Source organism: Palaemon carinicauda, chromosome 4 (assembly GCF_036898095.1).
Source record: "Palaemon carinicauda isolate YSFRI2023 chromosome 4, ASM3689809v2, whole genome shotgun sequence".
In the NCBI taxonomy this organism is placed as follows: Eukaryota; Metazoa; Arthropoda; class Malacostraca; order Decapoda; family Palaemonidae; genus Palaemon; species Palaemon carinicauda.
Genome location: NC_090728.1, coordinates 73616623 through 73640570, shown reverse-complemented (window position 1 = coordinate 73640570; position 23948 = coordinate 73616623). Strand labels below are relative to the sequence as shown.

At 39.0% G+C, this 23948-nt stretch overlaps 1 protein-coding gene across 7 annotated transcripts in view; it reads right to left on the bottom strand.

Annotated features, from left to right (window-relative positions):
- The window catches only part of Dlg5 (Discs large 5), an 847504-nt gene that overhangs the window by 81612 nt on the left and 741944 nt on the right, over nt 1-23948 (bottom strand). For all 7 annotated transcript variants that reach the window (XR_011044295.1, XM_068372367.1, XM_068372363.1 and 4 more), the window contains one exon: nt 10314-10449. Coding sequence is in view for 6 of the 7 variants with exons in the window: in XM_068372367.1 (XP_068228468.1) it covers nt 10314-10449 (136 nt within the window). In the remaining variant the exon portion in view is untranslated. The remainder of the gene's footprint in view (nt 1-10313; nt 10450-23948) is intronic.

Genomic DNA, 23948 nt, shown 5'->3' with positions numbered 1-23948 from the left:
AGATTCAACTGCTGAGTTGCTGGTTCAATCTTGATTGGTTTCCTAGGGAATTTCCTTGGAGATGAATATTCCAGACCTCTCTGTTCACGGATATTTCACAGGGTGGATGAGGGACAACTCTAGATCTTATACATCTGTCAGAGAAATCAATGTCACAGGAATCAGTTTTTCATATTAAGTAAAGGGAAACTATAGCAATATTCAAGGCCCTTCAGATTTTGGAAACACTGAATGTAGGAAAGTCTGTGGTAGTATTTCTAGATACCATGATAGCATTGACATACAACCAGAAACAAGGGAGGACAAGAACTCAATATCTGTACCAGATAGAAAAAATAATATTAACTTTGGCAAATCTGAGATGAATAATTTTCTTCTTTGGTTCATTAGGGGGAAATCAAACTAGCATATCAGCCAAGCATAAAAATAAAGTTTTTCCCATAAAGAATGGTTGCTACACCTGCCAATATATCTAAAAATGTGTAAATGGTGGTATTAACCAAACGCAGATATGTTTCCAGCTACACTGAACAAAATTACAGCTTTGTTTTGTTCACCAAGGAAGGTAAATGCCCTTTCCACCATACAATATGATTAGGCAGGTGACAAACAAATTCAGGATTTCTGAAAACTACTGGTTGGTGCTGATAACTATGGTTTGGCAACAAAAGGAATGGTTCTCAGATCTGTAGCCTCTGTAATAGGAGTATTCAGGCAACCAATTACAGGGGTAATGTTGCTAAACTCAAAGGCTTTTGAGTTATTAGACAGTCCACTAATACTGCAATATACATAAAAACAATGGTATGATTATTTTGATTGGTTTAAGTCTATAAATTTATCAAATACTAGAACTGGTTATAATAAATTCTTACATTCCATTTTCTATGATAAGAAACTTTCAGTTTCACACATTAAGGGTACTGCATTCATCTCATGCTGAATTCCATGCTTCAACAACCAAGATTAGATTTGCTAGTGCCAGGCATTGTATTGGGTAGTTTCAGGCCTTTTTATATTAAAAGATTAGTAGTCAAATATATATTTTTTGAATTTAGACAAGTGTTAGAGCATTTAAAGAGTTCACATTCTGAATCCTTGGAAAAGTTTCCACTTAAGACCTCATAAATAAAATTTTATTTTTGTTGGCTTTGGCATAAAAAAATGAACAACTGAACTGCAAGTAATATCTTTTGAAGTAGGATTTGAGGATCATAAGATATTTTTAATGTTTATTTTTTTTGTCTGATTTCAGAGATAAACATTATTTTAAGAGTAAAGGTTTGCCACATTTTAAAAATTTTTCTTCTTTACAAAAGGGAGTTCAAGAGATAGCTTTCCTTGACCAGGAAGAGCCGTTCAATATTTTTTGGATGATTTTGTAGATATTAGAGGTAATGTGCCTAATTTGTTTTATGGTATTACAATTAAAACAACCTCTGTCCAAGAAAGTAGTGTCCTTAAGTATTATCATTTGGTCACGAAATCTCCCAAAGAATTGGATTGGATCAAAATCTAATCCAACTGAACTAACAAATTTAATTCACAATGTTATTGGACAACATTCCCAGTAGCCACCACGATAGGCCATGGAGCCCAACAATTGTGACACAGAACCAGGACTCTTTGAGGTAATGTTTAGCAAATACAAATTGAGTATGAGATTGTGATCTAATTACATTGTGAACTTAATTTGTTAGTTTAATAAACTTATGCTTTGGAATTGTGGTCTAGTAACTTTTCCAATTTAACTTGTCTTTTTAAAATTTTGTGTAATTCCACCATACTTGTGGTCTTTGTTATATAAATAATTAGGTGATAAAGTGACCTTCAGAAATGTCAATATGACAAATTCGGAGATAATTTGTATTTTTCCCAAACTAATACAAACCTGGAGTTATTTATTCGGATTATCTTTCAGCGAAGTTGGAAGGTAGCCATTAGATTTATAGTGCAAGGTGGCGGGGGGTACCCAGCCACCTCTATATATACTCTCACAGCTGTAAGGTACATCACTTTTGATTGCAGGCAGGACTTCTGAGGGACAGGTAATGGCGGGCCTATTTATATAAAAAACTTCAGGTTTGTATTAGTTAGGGAAAAATAAAAATTATCTGCGAATTTGTCATTTGTTCCTATACTAACAAACCTTCCGTTATTTATTTGGATGACTCACTCTTAGTTGGGAGGAAGTACTAAGTCTGGCGTGGACATTGACCCGGTTTTACCTAGTACAGTATATGACTGTGGTCTAGGGAAAACTTTTAACACCTCACTAAAATATACAAAGTCAGTATAATAGCGGCCTGTGCAATTCAGTGTAATGAGAGTTTGTTGTCTTGTATAAACACCAGATTTTAAATACAGGAAAAAACAAGACGTTTCCCATTGCTTATATAAATTTATGACTTATACTAGGCTACACAAGGGAAGTGATAATTATCTGCAGAGGATGAAGTCAGCTTGCAGAGGGACCCATGGTGCTGCACCCCAAGGGAGGGGAAGATGAATAAAAGAAAAGCAAGACATACTCTCATTCATCCCAGTCTTAATGCGGGTAACCAATGCCCTCCACCAACTGCTACTTGTCCATCAAGGAGCCTGAGGTATTCTTAAACCACTTGTTGAGCAGCCACCACAGGACCGATAGTGTAATGTATCGAGTCTCTTGTGGGTTACGTGTTTCAAGTAATGGACTGTGAAAGTAGTTTGTCTCTTCCACACGCTCACTTGTAGTACTGGCAACACGGAGAAGTTGCGTTTGAACCCCAAGGATAAACTAATTCCCCTGACATCATGGGCTCTAGGTCGGAGAGCTGGAGAAGGATCAGGAGGCAAGGCTCTTTCGATCACCTGGTAGATCCAGGAGGAGACAGTATTCTTAGTGATCCTCCTCTTTACTCTCCCTGAGCTAACAAACAGGGGCGTTAGTCAGGGCCGTGTTGCTGCCATGCGTTTAAAATAGTATCCCAAACTCCTCACTGGGCATAGAAATAACTGATTTGGGTAATTGGTTACAGAACAGACTCGTAATCTGAAAGGGCTCGAATCTATGGTCCAGTACCCCCAGGTTTCGAGTCTTAGCAATGAACTCGGGGACAAAGCCGAGTGTCACTTCCCTCCATCCCCTTGAATAGGCAATGTTATACGAAAGGCCATGAAGTTCACTGACTCTCTTTGCCGTGGCTAAAGTGAGCAGGAATGCCATCTTCAAAGTGAGGTTTCAGTCAGTTGCATGGCGTAATGGTTCGTAGGGAGGTCCTTTTAATGATCTCAGGACATGAACCACGTTTCAAGGAGGAAGCCTAATCTCTGACTGAGGGCAAGTGATTTCATAACTCCGTATGAGTAAAGAAAGCTCGAACGAAGAGAAAATGTCAACTCCTTTCAGCTTAAAGGCGAGGCTTAAGGCCGAGCGATAGCTTTTCACCGCCGAGACAGAAAGAAGCTTTTCCTCCTGAAGGTATACAAGGAACTCCGCTATTACTGGGATAGCGGCATCGAGTGAAGAGATATTCCTTCCACGGAACCAATCACAGAAGACTCTTCATTTAGCCTGGTAGACTGAGGCTGAAGACTTACGCAAGTAACTGAACATTCTCTCCGCAACTTGTAATAACAAGCCCTTCTGAGAGAGGAGATGCTGGATAGTCTCAAGGCATGAAGTCGAAGCGACTGTACAGTTCTGTGGAAGATGTTCGCGTGTGGTTGTTTAAGTAGATCTGGTCGTGGAGGAAGCTCTTGTGGTAGATCTACTAGAAGTTGCAGGATTTCCGGAAATCACTCTGCGTGATGCCACAGTGGAGCTACAAGGGTCATCATTAGATCTTTGGATGCTCTGGTCTTGTTGGGCAGTCTTTGCATCAGACAAAACTGGAGAAAGATGTACACGTCGATGTAGTCCCACCGTTGTTGGGCTGCATCCTGCCATAGAGCCTGAGGGTCTGGGACTGCAGAACAGTACAGCGGTCGCTTGCCGTTCAGAGATTTTGCGAACAGATCTAGTAGGGGAACCCCACAAAGTCAGGACTTTATTTGCTATCTGACAATTCAAAGATCATTCGGAGCCTGAAATCCGAGTCGCTCTGCTCAAATTGCCCGCTAGCACATTCCTCTTGGCAGGAATGAAGTAAGCTTATAGAGACACCGAATGTTCTTCTGACCATCTGAGATTCTTTACTGCAAGATGGAATAGAGGCTGCGAAAAGGTACCGCACTGTTTGTTTATGTAAGCCACTAATGTGGTGTTGTCTCTCATCAACACCACTGAGTGACCTGCCAACAACTGTTGGAACTGATGAAGAGCTAGGTAGGCTGCTCTCATCTCTAGAAGATTTATGTGCTGGTACCCCTCTGACTCTGACCAAAGGCCCGAGATCGTATGGTGCAGCAGGTTAGTCCCCCACCCTTCTTTTGATGCATCTGTGAAGAGCATCAAATCCGGAGGAGGGACGAGAAGATTCTGGCCCCATCGAAGATTTTTTTCTGCCATCCACCAATTCAAATCCGTCACCTGGTCCTGAGTTATAGGAACTCGAGTGTCCGGTGGATCGAAGTGTTGCTTCCACACGGACTTCAGTTGCCATTGCAGGATCTTATCGTGAGGCGGCCGTTTGGAACTAGACAGATGAGAGAGGTTAAATGACCTAGCAGACTCAACCAACGAGAAGCCAGAAGGACATCTTTTCTGAGGACGGGTGCAGCCACTTCTCTCAGTCTGTGTACTCTTTCGTCTGATGGGAAGACTTTCTCTTGGACGGTGTCTATTATTATACCGAGGTATACCAGCCTTTGGGAAGGTTGCAGTAATGACTTCTCATGATTTATCTGTATCACCAGATCCTGACAAACTCGAGAAGCATGTCTCGGTGATGAAAAAGGGTCGTCTCCGAGTCTGCCAGTGCAGAATTAGCCAGTCATTCAGATATCTGAGGAGACAGATGCCATTCCTGTGAGCGCAAGATGACACAAGGGCAAACACTGGTGAATACCCAAGGAGTTGTCACAAGACCGAAGCATGGAACCTAGAACTGGTATATCTTTTACTTCCTTGAAGATGGATGGATTGGGAGCTGGAAGTATGCGTCCTTCAGATCTAATGTGCACATGAAGTCCCTTGGACGAACCACTTGAATAACCGTGTCTGCTGTCTCTATTCTAAACTGGGTCTGTTGCACAAACTTCTTCAGAGGAGAAAAATCAATGACTGTTCTCCAAACCTATAGTCATCCTTTTCACCAGAAAAAATTGACTGCAAAAGCTTGGAGACCCGTCTGCAACCTCTTGAAGAGCACCGTTCTGCAGCATGGTCTGGACTTCAGCCCTGAGGACTAGCTCCTTTGCAGATCCCTTTGCATAGAAGCTTAGGTGTATTGGATCCCGAGTCAAGAGGAGGAAGAGATTGAATGAACAGGACGAAATACCCTAGAGCAATCACTTCGACCATCAAGGGTTCTGCCCCGTGAAACTGCCACCTCTCCCAGAGGCGCTGTAGGCATCCTCCCACAGGTGGTAGATGAAGAGGAATGCCATTCCTAGTGGGAATGAGCACCTTGGCCACTTACCTTTCCTCCTTTCTTTCCTCTGAAGGACTTGGTCAATTTCTGGCCTTTACTATTATTATTATTATTATTATTATTATTATTATTATTATTATTACTTGCTAGGCTATAACCCTAGTTTGAAAAGCAGGATGCTACGAGCCCAGGGACTCCAAAAGGGAAAATAGCCCAGTGAGGAAAGTCAACTTAAGGGGACCGTCCGCTATGGTATTTGACATAACTTTAAAAAATTGAAAATCGTTTTATTGTTTCTATGTATGCAGAAACATATCGTACATGCTCTCTAGAAATTTCAGCCAATTATTTTTGCAAATACTAAAGATAAAGCAGTCTTGAAATGGTGATGCCATCTTTACTGCGTAGTCTGCATGACTGAGTTTTGACAGAATTGTCTTTAAGTGTTTATTTTTGCATTTATACAGCGATTTTTTCACATACATTGTGAAATCTCATACATCTGGCAGGGATGGAAGGCATTGGTAGAGGATATGCGAACGCAAACTACGATCTACGAGAAGAACAGCCAGAGTTTCCAAAGACGTATAAAAGTTACGTTGCCTGTGTGTTTGTTTACTTGCAGTTCGTATGTACATTATGTCTTCACAACGTCCTTGTGAATTTCATAGCAAGACCAATGTTACCTAACGTAAAAGAAAGAACAAAAAGTAAACAGAGAGCAACAAAAGAAAAAACAAAGAGAAGAGGGAAACATGAAAGAGTACATAGCTGGTATATTCCAACTAAAACTCTGGCAACAATAAGAGGCTGCTGGCAACTCAAGACATCCTTACACCAAGTGTATTAGTAAACTTAGGGTTTAAATACCTTGTTTAGGGAGCCTTCATGTAGGAATAAACAATAAAAGTACAAAATAAGGTTATCATAATAATGTTTTCATTTTTTTAAGAAAAAAAAGCTAAAATTTATAGCAAATTTTAGGGGCTCATAACTCAAAAACATACTTATTCACGCTTAGGTACATTTTTCTCACTTATTTATTGCTTGATTTTACAGAGAAACATATTGAAAAGAGGAATAAAAATCCACAATTATGTGTAACAGAATTTTTATTCTTCTTTTTCTCTTTTTTCATGATTATCTTATGACTAGACAAAGAAAATTAAGAAAAAATTCATTAAAATTAAAGAAAAGGGAAAATTGAAAATCTGTCTCACAGAATTACTCGATTTATTCAGAAGTTTTGGTGGTATGCACCAGACAAAGGTTTGGCAGCAGGAGCTGAAGGCTCTTCCTCTGGAGGTAAGGAAATTGGATGCTAGTCCAAAGGCACTACCTCAATTTCTAAAGGATTGAAGGGTTAGACAGTTATCTCCTTGGAAGAGCCTATGTCATTACTCGCCCTAGGGCGGATGATATCGGCGTGAGGTGGAGTTACGCCTCTCATCCTTCTCTTCTGCCTCTTGGTCATGATTACCCTTGCCTTCACTGGGGTAAAGGGTAGGTTGGCCATGTAAGATTCAGAAGATCAAGGACCCTCAGCATGCAATCAGGATGGAGGTGATCTGTGTGCCTTGTTCGACGTTGATCTCCATCTAGGATCTAGGCTCCCAACCGACGAACTTGACGAGGATTCCAAAGGAATCCTAGGGGTCACTCTGGCTGGAGCAGTCGGAGGTTGTGGCAGTGGAGGAGCACACCCAGAGACTTCTGCAGGGTGGAGAGATAAGTGCTCACCAATGCAGGAAGCTCAGAACCTCTAGGTAAGCTTCCCTTGAAGGTTAAGGAGGAGAATGTCCCCTGGGGGGGATCTCTAGAAGGAGACATGGGGGAAAGTCTCTGTGGCAGAGGAACACGTTCCTTTGATGGACGAGAAGTACGGTCCGGACTAAAAGGAGCATCTGCGAACCTATTAGGAGGCTCATTGAAACTCACTGGTAAGGGTATCGGCCTCCTGCTGGAGGTGACAGAAGCTGGAGGCAGAGGCGAAGGTGTTGGTACCACACTTACTCGCGGTTCCAACACATCTGCTCATGAATTACTCGCGGAAATCATCGATTTGCTTGCAAAATTGCGAGCTTCGTGCATCAACAGGCGAGATTCATGAGCAGAAGTGCTCGCAACAGGAGCACTAGGAGCCATACTAGAAGCGGAAGGTCTAACGCCTACCTGCTGCAGCAAAGAAGTACCTACATCCGACGATGACCCTGAGCGTTGGAGAAAGCGTCACAGCTGAATGCGTTTCCAAGCATCCCCAGGCAATGAAAGGCACCGGGGGTTTAGCCGGACACCTGCCTGAGGGATGGTCAGTCTCATGATCAGGTTCAGTCCGAGGTCATTTAGGTGAAGGTCGGGTTGAGGGGCTACGTGCTGATGGGCTGTGCAAATGCTTACCTCTACCTCTAGACGAGAAACTTCTAGACCTTGATCTTGAAAGAGCGGTTCGTGAACGGGAGCGTCCAGCTCTCATTCGAGAAAGTTGTGAACGTGACTGCCTGACTCGCGAACGTGAACGCCGTTTTCGTGTACGGTGCCCTGGCGATCTACAATCTAGAATGCGAGCATTTCATTATTATTATTATTTGCTAAGCTACAACCCTAGTTGGAAAAGCAGGATGTTATAAACCCAGGGGCCCCAACAGGGAAAATAGCTCATTAAAGGAAAGGAACAAGGAAAAATGAGATATTTTAAGAACAATACCATTAAAATAAATATCTCCTATATAAACTATAAAAACTAACTAAACAAGAAGAGAAATTAGATAGAATAGTGTGCCAGAGTGTACCCTCAAGCAAGAGAACTCTAACCCAAGACAGTGGAAGACCATGGTACAGAGGCTATGGCACTACCAAAGATCAGAAAACAACAGTTTGATTTTGGACCTAGGTCTAGACAGTGCTCGTGATCGTGAAGAACATGATCGCGAGACTTCTCGTGAAGAGGAACACCTCCGAGGAAAGTGTTGAGACCAGAGGTCTCATGAGCGTGAAGCTCTAGAGAATGAACTCCTTCCAGAAGAAGAGCGTTCGGATCGTGATGACCTACGATCCATCTGATCTTAGTATCGTCACGAACAGTGATCAGGGGAAGAGTGCCCAGAAGGGGGAGGCGATGGCAGTACTCGTCCTTTCAGGCTTCTGGTGGTAGGTGCAACCAGCGGCTTCCTGCAGGAAGAAACCAAGGATTGGAGGTTACAGGGCGACAAGGTCCCAGGATGGCGAGTAGAGTCGTCGTCAGCAGGAGGCCATTGGAGAGATGAACGTGAGCTATCACCTCGTCCGACCATGGAATGTCCTGGAGAAGGCGACAGACGTACTTCGCACAGTTCCAGAGTGTGAGATGTTGACGACTTTGGAGAAGGGTCCTTCCTAGCACCGAGCTGAAGGAGATGCAGAAGTTCTTCCTTCGAAGGAGGTCCTGAAATCCATAAGGTTCTACACACCTGTAGAACATCTGGAAGGGAGAATGGCTTCCAGGCAGCTGGAGGTGAAGTTGCTCCTCTAGGAGAAGCAACAACCACCCAGTACCCCGGGGTTGCTATGGAGTTAGTCGGTCTGTGCTCCTACTCGATTGTCCCTCGGAAGAGCGCGAGGGAGAAGGAGCTTTTGAAAGAGGTTAGGGGTGCAGCGATGCCCTCTGCACGAAGGACACAGACTGTGCGGGTCGGTCTCCGACGATGACATGAAGGTACCGCAAGCGGCACCCTTGCACCCTGGGTAGGTTCGCATGACGGCGATCGAAGAGAAAATACGCACACCTGAAAAGAAAAAGAATATAAAAAAGTCCAATGACAGTCTAGGGAGAGAGAGGACACATCCAATCTCTACCAAGCTAAAAGAAAATGTGACATACCTTACAGCTGTGAGAGTATATACAGAGGTGGCTGGGTAACCCCCAGCCTCCCCGCTCAAGCAGTTAGGCAGGGTTTCCACCTTGTACTTCAAGTCTAATGGCTATCTTACAGTTTTGCCGAAAGATAATCCAAAAAAATGATGGAAGGTTTGTAGGTATGGAAACAACTGGGATTTAGAATAACTGAAAACCTAGACTACAAGTAAGGCTATGACATTATTTGATTGATTATGGGTTAACTAGATGCCTAATCTGTTTCCTTCACTGGCTACCCATCATCACTAGAATGTAGAATTCAGCAAGATGAACATCAAGAGAGATTCATACAAATAAACATGGTTTTTAAAATATTTTTTTTCTATACATGCCTAATGTCCATATACTGTACATACCCAATCTCCTTCCCAGTGACTAGTGGCATTTAACTTTTGAGGCATTTGACAAGAAGATGACATGCAGAGCATGTTATTGTTGGTATATGCTAGTTAGTCTCATTACTACGATAAAGGCATTCGTATATCAGAAGGGAAAAAACCATTTCAGGATTTTTTCCATTTTATGACATAATATCAACATACCTAGCTTTCAGATACAGATGTGATATCAACATCAGGTGAGTAGAGATAAAACAAATTTCATAAACCTAATTCCATATATGTTTTCAATTACTGGAACAAACTATATCCTTAACATTTATACATGAGTCGTTATAACCATTGTAATAATTTTAACATGTATTCCTTACATGCAGTCAGATATGAAATACCAAAAATAGCAATGCTAATAATAATAATAATAATAATAATAATAATAATAATAATAATAATAATAATAATAATAATAGTGTATAAGTATACATAGTTCTTGATGAGAATTAATATTAGATAACAATAACAATATTATAAAGAATATCTAAACACTTAAAATTAATTTTTACTTACTATCTGGATTGAATTGGACCAACATAGTGACAGATGTACCACACTGAGAAAGCACTGTGGAGGCTGACTGTTTAGTTGCAGATCTCATATTGATGCCACATACCTCCAGTAACTGATCACCAACACAAAGGCCAACCTTTAAATTAAACAAAAATACTGATCAATATTATTTCCAATACAAAATTAAGTGTTCAGATCCAGTTCAAGAATTCTAGTAATCATTTTTTGCATACATACCTGTAAGTAACAAAGCTACTCTGAAAAATGAGCTTCTCGACCTAAGATAAAAATTACAACTTTTTTTTCAAACCCTAGACCCCTCCCCTTCAGGGATCATCCAGTGCAGTATCACGACTGATACTAATGGGTCCAGAAATCCTATCCAAGCCAAATCTCTCTTAATATAAAATTCATTAAGACCTGTAAATTAAATTCCATTGTAACAATGTAAGTGGGGAGGAGGAGGGAGTTACATGAATCACAGAGAACCATTGCAACAACATATCTCGATACAGTTTTAAAATTATGTTTATTTTGATGAAGCTTACATGGCAGTTACAAGGCTGAATACCCCAGATCTTAGGAAATAAGAAAGTGATACTAATAAAAATAAAGTTAAATTTCACAAACAATTTAAATAAATCTCTTCACAAATCTAATATCAAAGCAAGTCTGCATTTACCAAGGAATGAAATACAGTATCAAGGAAACTTACATTTCCTTGATTAAAGAAATTATAAAAAAAAAAGGTCAAGATATAAGGAATAACCTAGGCTACACAATTCCCCATTACAGATTTTACTAGGATAGAAGGAATAACTGTCATGGGTGGATATAGAATAATATAGAAAAGAATGTTAAAACATGTGAATTTTCTACTCTTAAGAAGCAGAGAGAGGAGGTCCCGCTAGTGTTTACTGGAAACTGTCACTGCCGCTGTCTGAGATAAAGATATTTATTAGATGTGCCTAGATCAGCAGACCTTGGGCCTAACGATCGTCTGTTGTAGCAATTCAAGGAGCCAGCGTTATAGAAGGACCCATAGGACAAGAAGAGCAGTGTTGTCGCCGAAGAATATCCATTAACGGAAGGTAAACTCGTCTCACTTCTATGATAGCGCCATATAGATCATGATTACACCAGCAGAGCGTTCGGGAAGATGCGATCAAAAAAGGCGTGGTATTAAGGAAAACCAATGAGGATGAAGAAAGGAGAAAATTTCCTTATATAGAATTGTCCATACTTAGCCCCTCCCATACAGGAGTATATAAACTTCAAAGAGAACGAGAGAGGGGGGAGTACGAAAAGGAGAACGAGAGAGAGAACGAGGGAGAACAAGCACAGGGAAAGAGAGAGAACGTAAGGACCAGAATGCAGACGTGACCGGCCTTACGGCAACTTGTCCGAGATGTCAGAACGAGTTGACCCGTCATTATTACCAACCACGAAACATCCAGACCTGAAGTATTCGTCAAAATCTGCTGTGAAGAGTATCATCGTTTCTTTTAAGTATTATTTGTCTGCTTTCTTGACTGTTCCCCTATTTGCTGGAGTTTAGTTTAATCAGATGATTTTCTTTGTTTAATTCAGTGCTTCCCAAGTACTCAATCAAGAAACATTGATCTTTGACTAGTTGTAAATAAAATTATGTTTTCTTTTGTGAGTTTTCTTTCTATATTCCCTTTTTCAATTTGGGTGGTTGTCGAGTTATCCTAGTTTAATTAATCAATTCAAAAGAACCTGGTTCGATCCCCACGAGGATCGTAACAATAACCTAAGCTACAAAATTCTCATACAGATTTAAAACTCCTTACTTAATAACTGGAATTGTGATTGAAGGAATAACCTAAGCTACAAAATTTTCTCATACAGATTTTGAGCTCCTTACTTAACAACTGGAATTAGGATAGAAGGAATACCCAAAATTCTGAAATTCTCTCTTACAGATTGAGAGCTCCTTACAAAAGGACCCAGGAAGAATATTGCACAAATACCTATACAGTACATATATTAAGTGGAATATTATATAGAAACCTAAGAATGTTCATATTTCCTAGACAAAGATCAGTAACCATAAGTCAAAATATCACCCATAGAAACTATAGATCCGAGAATGCAAAATTCCTTATACATATGTGTAACCACATTCAAATAATTCTTAGATAATAATGACTTCCTGCACAACTAATCTACAACCCCGACCCTTTACAAAGACTGATTTTTGATGAAATTAAGAGGACTCAGAAAATGTGAAAAAAAGGTAGCCTTAAGCCATAACTTAGAATAGGATAGGAAAGTAGAACACTCATATATGACACAGGAGAAGAGGAAATGGATTTGCTATTGGCTTATGAAACAGGAGAAGAAGCAGATTTAATAGAAATAATAGAGGAAGACTGCATAAAATTACAGAATAGTTTCATCCTTACCATTGGACCAACTGCTGTGGTGCTAGAAGAAGAAAACTAAGGAGTAATGTCCTCATCTAAATAACAGGCTACCCTGAAATTCTACCCATCTCTATCTCATATGCTTTTTGCCATCAATTCAACATACAATAGTACCTCAGTAATCGAGTTTAATCTACTTCAAGAGCAAGCTCGCGACCCAAGATGCTCATAAACTAAACCAATTATTTTCCATAAGAAATAAAGTAGACTTTTAAAGGTTTGTAATAGTATTTATAGTAAAAATTATAACCCTAACACCAGAAGTGAATAAAATTAATAATTCACAATAAATAATAGAAATATTTACACATTAACTTGTACTCTACCTTTGACGAGAGTCCTGGCTGTAATGAGCAAGATGAGAGAGAGAGAGAAGGACAAAGAGAAGGAGGAGGGATTATTGCTTGGTGAGAGAATCTCCCTCCATGAGAACTTTATCAGGAGTTCTCTCTCTTGAATGGCATTCACTATCACAAAATACATAATTTAGTTTATGCTTTCAGGGCCCTTGGTTATCCTTCTTTACACTATTACATTCATATTAACAAGCAACCTACCTTATTCTTTAAAATTTTAAGGACATGCAACATCGCATTTTTAACATCAAATAGATTCAGTACTTGCCCTGACAGTCCTATCTTTTAAAACATTCGCAGGCTTTCTCACATTCTTAACATTGCCTCATCCTTAGTTGAAATATCCACATTCTCTTGATACTACCCCTTATTCAGCTTCAATGCCAATGCTTTTCAATAATAATGTTTTTGGTAACCACACCGCCTTCTAACTGCTTTTCATCAATCGTGATAGGCATAGCTTTCAATGTAGAGATCATGTTGCCATCGATTCGTTGATGACAGCACTGGCGTAATACTTCTATATCCTCTTTAATGTTCAGAATTGTAATTGTATCACTCGTGGTTTTTGTAGTACTAATGTCCAGTTTTTACAGGTCAGCTGCGTACTTTTCTTTTTCCTACCGCCTTTTTTAAATCTAAATACTAATAGCTTTCCAATCCAGCAAAAAGTTTCTTTACGATAAACAATAGCAATCTCAACATGACAAAGATCCTGCAGTCACAACTTCACAAAAAACAATTCAAAAGACATGCATGAGAGGTGTGGATGCCACTGGGTATGCGTGCTTATCTCGTTAGTACTTGTCCACAAAAAATGCACGTACGGAGGGAAATGTTTGCTGGCAGTCCAATATAATGCTAATAAACCAATTTGAATTTGTATGCCCATAAACCGACTTGCTCGTGTTCAGAGTCACTATTACACCAAGTTATTACTGTACTGTCATTTGTTTATTTGAGTAACGATGCTTAAGATATTTTTTGCCTTGGTCATATTGCTGACCCTTATACATGGCACACAGGGTAGGAGGGTCTATGTCTTCTAATAACAACCTATTTATGAAGCATTTAACACAAAAATGTATTAAAACCAGATGATATAATTGGTAATAATGATCTACATCCTATGTGCATAAAACAAACCAAAAGAAATTAACCTAAAATAAAACTCCAACAGATTGACATCGAGATAAGGATGGATGGCAATCATGAAAAAACATAGTATGCGAGAGTGGGATATGGTAAGTATCCTGAACCACCAGGCTTGGTTTCAACGTAGCAATATGAGTCATGATACCGCTGTGGATGGTTCACGAAGTTGAGTATATAATGTAGAGTATGAGGGGGAAAAAGTTTAAGATTTTCATCATATGTTTGTGTAACTCACACTTTATAGATTCTGCCTTGTAACACACAGGTAAGCTTCATCAATATAGTTTACTTTTTAATATTCTGCTTTATAAAGATCACTGCAGGGTAATGTTTATATCTTTTGGAAATAAACATAATGATTAACAATTCAATCACCGCTAATAAATTCTGTAATAAAATAAAAAAAGGCAAATTGTTATTCAAAGTATTTAAGAAAGAAATATGGGATTTACCTAGTCACTAATGATTAGTTATTAAGTGAATGAAAGAGGTACATAAATAAAAAAAACTCTAAAAATCATTTGTGAAACACCAAATGGGTAAAAACACAATGTAAAGGACACATTGACAGAGTAAAAGTTCTTTGTGGTAAGAAGAGTTTGTTCATCATTTCCAAACACAGATATTCTGTTTTATTGTTTCAGTCACAAGAGTGCAAAGATATTACAGGATAATAAACTATATTGTTCATACAACCAGAAAAAAAATTAGAAATGGCATACCCTTAAAAACAAATAAAAAATAAATCAGATTTTGTTAGCACTTTTATAAAGAAAACAAATTTATTTAAAGATCTAGTTTCCTATTGTTTCCAGACCACTTTTTCTATTTTCATATAACTTGATTACCAAATACTAGATATCACCATTGCAAACTAAATAAATATATGGTGATATAAATCAAAGCAAACAATAAAAAATACTTGTGAATATCAAGATTTATATGTTGCGTGCATTCACTTCTTCAGCTCCAGTAATAAGGTTGTCACTGCAAAACAATAAATAGATCTGTGACCTATGGTAAAATAGGTCACAAGGAATTAAAATGCCAAAAAAAGTATGATATTAGATATCTATAGATAACTACAAATCAAAATGTAGTATGAAAGGTATGGGAGGGCTCTCCACTTCCGGTTAGTTGTATTAGTTTTCATTAGAGACTGAAAAAAAAATTGAATTCTATCTATTACCACACTTTTCATCATGCAGTACTTTCAAAATTCTAACTAAAGCCAACAATATAATTTCTTTATCTCTAAAAGACCCATATGAGAAAATAAATTAAGAGTACCAAAAAAAGTAAATAAATTGCCACTAAATATGTAAAGAAAATCAAGGGGAAATATAATTAAATTGAAATTTTTTTCTTTATATGAAAAGGACTAATGCCAGTAATCAGAAAGTGAAGTCACATACACACTTCATTTTAACCCTTACCAATTTCAGCCATATGACAACTTTGTCTGGAAAGAGCACACTTAACATTTAGCCCCTGCTTGACAATAATTCATCTAAAATAATTAAAAAAGAAGTTACTCATATGACTGAATATTTGCTTTGGTAGAGTCTTCCAGAGATGAGCTGTAGAAGTTATAAAAACAATGATGTATGTGTTAAATAACATGAATACGCTTATCATTTGGGATGTTAGGAAAGAAAATTTTCTAGTAAGTAATTGTAGATACAAGCTCATTTTAAAAGTGAAAGGGTAATGATGGAGAATTCTCTATGCAACATTCTTCAATAATGGGTTTTCAAATATCTGTAAAACACCTTAATATCACTTGTTTCAAGGTCACCTTTAACACCCACTCTTAACGGAGAATTTCCAAAGCTTGTTATTAGACTTCAATGTAAATTAAAGTATTCCTTAGTGTTCATGTTAATAATAAATATTCTTATAGTAATAGGAGGATTACTTTACTTAACAATACTTAGCAATGTATTAAAAGATACAAAGTGTAAGGAATTTGTGTCATTGCCTTATTTGTGTATTAAATGGGGCACTATAATTAATGTAAAGAAAATCAGTGAAAGGTTGCATTGCAGTCATATATGTTGCCTGTAATTTAGTTAACAGTTGCATCTGTTGTATGTATAAAAGAAGGTCAGTTTTGGTCTACAGATATTCAAGATGTAACTTAAGACCAATTTTTTTACCCTGTACATGCATAAAATATCTTTATTGAATCTTAAAAATTTTCTATGGATGACTTTATTTTACACCACAAGAATTTCAACAGTTGAGGACTGGATGGGGTAGAGTTTAAAAAAAAATTGATACTCACATGGACATAAAATGTACAATATTATTTAATGAACATTGGAGAGTCTAGATTTGTTAAATATGAACCATAATAATTAGTTCCTGATAGCATATAAATGAAAATCCATAAACAGTACTACATTCATCACTAATAATGCACTTAAATGTCTTTTTGAATAAACAATTATTATGCAACACAATGACATACTGTACATGCAAAACAATCACATATAACCACCATGGAAACATCTGTTTTTAAACATACTAGTGATAGAGAGTGGACAAGAATATCTAGATTTTTGTTTACAGAAAATTATTAGTGTACAGTACTACACAGTAACATGTCTCAAAGAGAATTACTACTTCCGTACATATATAAACTAATTCAAATGTCTAATGGCCCCCTCCCTTTACTTGATATATAACATAAATGTATTATAAATATCCAACCTTAAATGGCAAAATGGCAAAACATTTCAAAAGAACCCTTTAATCATAAAACAAACAAAGAACACAAAATTTACAAAACTTTGAACTACATTTCCCTTCTATTCATAACTATCTAGAAAGCAAAAATTACCGATCTTAATTATTCATTCTTTCCAAGCACACTTCAGATTAATAAGAAACTAATCTCTATATTGGCAATTTATTTATACTATGACTTGGTTAAACAAACCCATTGGCAGAGAAACAGCATTTACTGTTTTAGGTAATTGGAAAACCATGAAATAAATTTGAGAAATGAAATAAAAACTGAAGGGAAGCAGTAGGCAATCTTCATGCCCTTTGTTTATCCTACACATAAACAGTCTTTAAAATATAATGAAGGGCCATTTTACATTAAAAATAAAAATACAAAAAACTTGCAACACTCTTCCTAACTTTTCAATTTGTAATCATACTTCTTAATATATAGAAACCTCATAAGGATGTTATTTGCAGAAAGCTCCACCAATGACGCTAAGTGCCTTTTGAATCTCTTTCAACATTCGTTATCATAATCATGTGCATTATGATGGTAATAGTAACACAAATAAATATTATCTGTGTTACTATTACCATCATAATGCATTATGTTGAAATCAGGTTTTTGTAATGTTTTCCTTCTTGGTGTTTAATGATAATTAAATTCAAACTATAAATTTTTATACTTTGATCTTTTTAGAATATTTTCTTCCAGCCCCGTGTAATTACTTATGTAAGCTAGAGACCGCTACTAATGAATGGATTACATGTATGTATTTATGTGCAAATACAATAACCCAATGCCACATTGTGTTTCAGCTATCACTTCCTTTGTACATCCTGAATTTATAATCATATGTAAATCTACATTGCAAAATTCTCTTTATATTATGGGTTTCAGAGGCAAAAACAAGTTCTATATTTCTGAGGATGTATAGAAAAATTGCAGTTTTTTTTTTTTTTTAAATTACCTTTATTTTTGTTGCAAATAAATAGATAATAATACTGTGTCTACTGCACAATATCCTTTGGTAATGGGAGCCACCCAGAAGGAACCAAGGTTTTGGATGGTTGAAAATTTACTGGCAAATTGATAAATAATGGTAAAACTAACCTTGTTTTCTCTGTATATTAATCCCTGGGATGCAAAATAAATCCACAAAAAATGAACAAAATATGGGGATCCTTGTCCCCTGGGTTTGTTTACTTTTTACAAGTTGGATGTTTCTGCTCCCGTTTGTGCCTTCGTGCATAGTTTCTTGATCAAATGCGAGTTAATACTTCCTGCGTGTGAACCCTCATACTTGTTGCTCCATTACGAGTTTATACTTCCTGCGCACCTACGTCCTTTCCCTACCATATAACGAAGTTTACCATCTTTGGGCATGTATGTATGCTGGAGTATGACGTAGGTAGTTCTGTGACACACCCCATTTTCTTAGCACAAATTTTGGTTCCATTGTAGCAGTTTCGTGTCGGGTATGCGATGAGCCCGTAAAATGTGTAAAGGCTGTTTTTTGGCTATTTGATGCTATACCCAAGTTTCACAGTGATTATCATGGTACCCATGGTCTAGTGAATAATTTTTCAAAAGCTCATTGTATTATCCCTAAAAGATTAAAGTGTACCAAGTGCAAATCTTATAAGGATTTATTTGTGATTTACTTTATCATAATGTAAGGATTTATTTGTGACTTACTTTATCATACTGTAAAGATTTACTTTTAGTTTGTGACCTGGAAAGGTTTGTGAGCTGGGAAGGAGGGTCCATGCAGCTTGCTCCAGCTAGGTCTGTGACCTAAGAACTACTGGGTTAAGTTATGTATATTTGTTAAGTTCTGTGCCCTTTTAAAAATCACGGAAGTTCTATGTAATCACGTTTTGTCATGTTTTCCCACACGCAAAGTCCCAGGTTCCCACCTGTGTCCATCGGGAAAGGGGGGGGGGTCCATAAAGGTAGCCTGCTTATTTGCAGCGGATATAGAGGTTAAATTCATTGAAAACACACCATTTATATATATATATATATATATATATATATAAAACAGACAATGACATGGCAAAAATCCATTTTTGGGTGAGATAGCCATGTCGTCCTGGTGGAAGTTCCTCATTGGCAGCTTCTACTTGGGATATTTCTACGAGTGATATACTAGAGAAATTTACCTTAGATATATCAATGGAGTACCGACCTGAGGAGAAAATATCCCAAGAGATATCGTGTATAAATCAGGGACGTGTTAATAACAAACCTAGGTTATCCTTCCCCAAATAGAGTTAACTTTGTCTCGAAGGAAAGGTGAGGGTAGGATACGTGGGCAGGAGAACCGTTACAACTCCCGATCTCAATGTGCTACAACTAACATATTTCCAGTTGAACCATTCCCGGAGCAATCATCGCATGACTCGAGGTCCCACACTGAGAAACTGGAGGGGATGGAAAAAATAACGGGCGGGCCATCAGGACGACGACATGGCTTTCTCACCCAAAAATAGATTTTTCCTATGTCAAAATCCGTTTTTTGGGCTCGAGCCGTGTCATCCTGATGGAAGTGTACCAGAGAATTATCATTCTCAGTTGTGGCCAGAACAGTTTTAACCCTGTAATTCTATTTATATAAGCATACTTCGTATAGAATTGGTAACCATGGTACCGAATGATAAGAGTAAGCAAGAAGTTTGTACAGAAGTAGGAACAAAGTAAATCAATAGCACAGTCCCACTCATTGTGAAGAAAAACTTTGTTTCCAGTAGATGAAAAGACCGAAGTCTATAAATGGAAGGTTAAAAAATTTTGATACACTACTTCTATTTTATATAGATAGCAGGTCCAAAGAATGGAAACGCAAAAAGGAATAGTAGTCTTTTAATGCTTCCGAAAGTACGTACAGTACATGTAGTAATAATACATATACACAGTACCAGAGTTTTTAGACCCCATATTACGTAACATAGTAAACGGTAATACTCAGGACATAAAAGGAAAATATCACCTGTGATTCTTTATAATATTGAAAAGACATTTGGAACAAAGGATCATACTTCCTTTGCACAATGTAGACTGAGAGGTCAAAGTTATACAGTCCAACACTTAAGAAGGTAGTTTAATCACACGACCAAAAGCCACCACGAAATGTTTAATCTCTTCCAACTGACGTAGGTAATGTTTGAAGAACACTCTTGAAGATTTCCATCCAGTGTAAGCCTGTAAGCCTGCAAAAGACAAAAATTGAAAAAAATTTAAAGAAGAGGCAACTTTTCGAGGGTCATGACCCGCTGGAATACTTTCCGGGTCAGCCTATCTGATTAAGTGAGTGAGTTTGGACCTTAGCTGTTTCAGAGAAAGATTAGATCTTGTTGACTCTCCTTCAAAAACTTGACCCCCTTTAAAGGACGGGCTCTTGGATAGGTACATTTTAAGGCAATTCACGGGACACAGAGAAGGGTTCTACTGTAGTGGAACAATCTTCCAGGGCCCAGAGCGTTTTGTGGGAAGTTCGTTTTTTGCCAAGAATGCAGGATCTGGATAAGTTTACCTCCCACAAATCTGAGAATTCAATGTGGCCCTCATCCCTTGAAAGGGCCACAATCTCACTGAATCTTGCACCAGAAGCCATAGCAAGCAAAAATATAGACTTTTGAGTAAGATCCCTCAAAGAGCCAGAGGCATTTTCTATCAAAGAGGCAAAGTGCAGGACTTTATCCAAAGACCATGAAATAGCCTTGTTGTCATCAGGTGAGTACTTTTGAATGAAGTAGATACCTGACCAAGTTTGTAATTTCCTTTCTCTTGCCTTGTAGTACAGAGAGGGTATGTGACTGTAGTTCCCAGTGAAGTTCTAGCCACTGAAATTTACGAGCTGGGGATAGCCTGGACTTCTTGAGGTTGATTTTGAAACCCAGAGATTGTAGTTAGTTCGTGACCTCTTAGGCTGTTTGAAGACCTTCTGACTTCGTTCCAGCCAAGACTATTCCAGTCTTCCAAGTACACCATCACCTGAAGGCCTCTGTTCCAAAGTTGTTGGACAATGGCCTCGACTAGTTTCACAAAAATCCTTGGCGCTATACTAAGCCCGAAGGGCATAGCTTTGAATATGTAGGGCCTTGTTGCCAGTATGAAAGAAAGGTAGGGGGAGAAGCACCGATTTATCGGAAGATGCCAATAAGCGTCTGTAAGATCTATGGAGATGGTGTAGGCCCCCTGAAGTAGTAGGGTCCGTATTTGCGAGATAGTCAGCATCTGGAACTTGTCGTTCAGAATGAATCTTGTTTAGTGAGGACAAGTCCAGAGAAGTTCGAAGTGTTCGAATCTTTCTTGGGCACGCAGAATAGCTGCCATTAAAAGTTCTTGGATTTTGTGCAGCGGATGACTCCCTTCCGAAGAAGTTCTTGAACATAAACCTCCAAAAAGGGGGTTGTGGGTTGAAAGAACCTTTTGAACTGGGGTGGTTTATGTCTCCATTTCCAGCACTTTTGAGACTACTGTGAGTCCAGTGATCGAACTCCCATTGATCCCTGAAAAGGTGAAGTCGTCCCCCTACCGGAGCTCCTCGTTGTTGTGAAGGACCTGAAACTTTAGTCGTCTTGTCTCTACTTCCTCGGCCTCTACTTCGACCACCTCTTCCGGACCTTCCCGTTACCGGAGCCTTTCTTATGAGCTTTGGCAGGGTGGAACGTGGTGATAGCACTCTCATACACCGGCTTGAAGGCTGGAGACTGTGAAACGTACTGCTGGGGAACAGTGTACACAGTCTGAGGGACGGTGGCAACTAAGGGTGTCGCGACAGGAAAGGATTTCCTTCCCTTGAAGTGACTTCTGGGCCTCTTGATCTTGGGTTGAGGTCTTTCATTGGGGGTAAATTTTCGTTTAGAGGAAATACTCCACTTGTCGATAAGGCTCCTATTCTCCTGAGCTGCTTTGTCCATGACTTCTTTACCAATTTCTCAGGGAAGAGATCCTTCCCCCAGATATTGGAGTTGATCAATTTTCTAGGTTCATGTCTAACCATAGCAGTGGCTAAGACGTGTTTTCTACATGCCCTTCTGGCTAGGAAGAAAGCATGGAGAGCACTATGAAACCTGATTAGGCAAGTTTTTGCCAAGATTAGGGAAGAGATCAAATTTGGAATACTTCCCAATAAGCATCTCCAGATAAGATTGGAAGGATAAAGAGGCAGAAAGTCTCTCTTTAGCTTCCAGTCCTACCTTCAATAGGGATTCGGGAATTCTAGGCAGTTTCTCATTATACTGTTTGCCTCTAATGTCTTTATCTAGTTTTCCAGCAGTGAAGGTATATTGGACGTCCTCCCAGATGTCCGAATCATAAGGAAGGGCTAGAGAGACAGGTTTACATTCCTCTAGCACTGGGAATGGCCTGTTCTCCATTACTGTTTTCATCACAGCCTTTAAGCTTTTAAAGGCAAAAGTGAAGACAGTATCGTTGGGGGCCACAAATCTGGCCCATTTCCTAGCAGAAAGTTGGGTGTTGGTGAATTCAGCCATCTTTAACTCCCTAACCTAAAGGGATTGTGCCTTGCCATAATCCAGAATGATTGTTTCCTTAGGGATGGTATAATCCCTAATGGACGCTTCCAAGTTAAGCCTTACGTAGCAGTAAGGATAGCTATCAATCAATGAGAGGAATTCTAAGTCCGAGACTGGCTTGCAACCCAAACCATCCCCAATATGAAGCAGCCCTTCGGTTAAGGCCAATGCTCAGTATAGCACCAAGGGTTCTTAACTGTGCATTCTGGTAAGCTCGAAGCTGGGAGAGCCTTAGAAAAAGGTGCCTGTTGTAAAGCTTCTAACCTCGCTGTTAGGTCTTCTTAAGAACGTTCATATTTGGTGGTTAGGTTCTCAATGAAAGCTTTCATGGATGCCATTAGCTCCAAGTTACTGGGTTTGTCTAACATTGGAATAGGGGTGGAGGTGGAAGCTGGGGCTTGGGTAATAAAGGAAAGAGGCACTGGGAGCTGCACTCACCTGATGTACATCCAATGACTCTTCTGAGGCTTCTGTGGTCAGCAGGATCCTCTCCCTATCTGACGACACAAGAAGTAGAAGACATGTTGTCAGCGTCCAGGCTCATGACTTGCAGAACTCCCGGACTTCATCGTCCGCATGATCTGCTGGTACCGGCAGGAGTTGGACTGTCTTTAACTAGTGACGAAATACAGAGGACACCTCAGCCTTGGGGAAGCGTAGGTCCTTCAGTTCCAGAGAAGGAAGATAAGGGGCACCTTGTCGAGAGCTCTTCTGGAAGACTCTTACCCAGTGTCGGACACTGCTCCAAATTCGATCTCGAACGTTCAAGGAGACGTCAGTGTCATAGAAGCCGGTTTGAAGGAGATCCATGCAAACCTGGCAGTTGGTAGGGTTCCAGATTGCAACGGATCCCTTGGTAAAATGTCAGTCAGCATGTTTCTGGCAAGGTCTTGTGGCCACAGGGTAACTTGACCCACCTGGTACAGGTGATTGTTGAACACTCCCTGTCATCAGCGACCTGTAAAGATAAGACATTGCAATGAGTACATATCCTTAAAGATTATAACATCTTAAAATTAGTTAATCATAACACATCCTAACCTAAATAAACCTACCACTAAAGAATGGCTAAATCTAAAATAAATTTAGAATACATGCCAATTCACTCAAAAATCTGTAGTGATTTATGAAGCAAAACAATGACAGTGTGGTAGGAATATGGAGGCAAGGATGACATCAAAAGAACACCAGAACCTCCGGAGTAGGTCTATTAGAAGAGCCTAAGAAGGCAAGTTTACTCCTCAAACTGCCTGGATCAGCAACAGCTGCCCCCGAGGTAGCAGCAGTTGGGAGGCGGCAACTATTTCTAGCCGCCAGTTTAAGACTAACCTATCAATACCACAGGCATGTCGACACAAGGCGGCATATGCATTGTAAGGTCAACAGGGGGAGAGTGA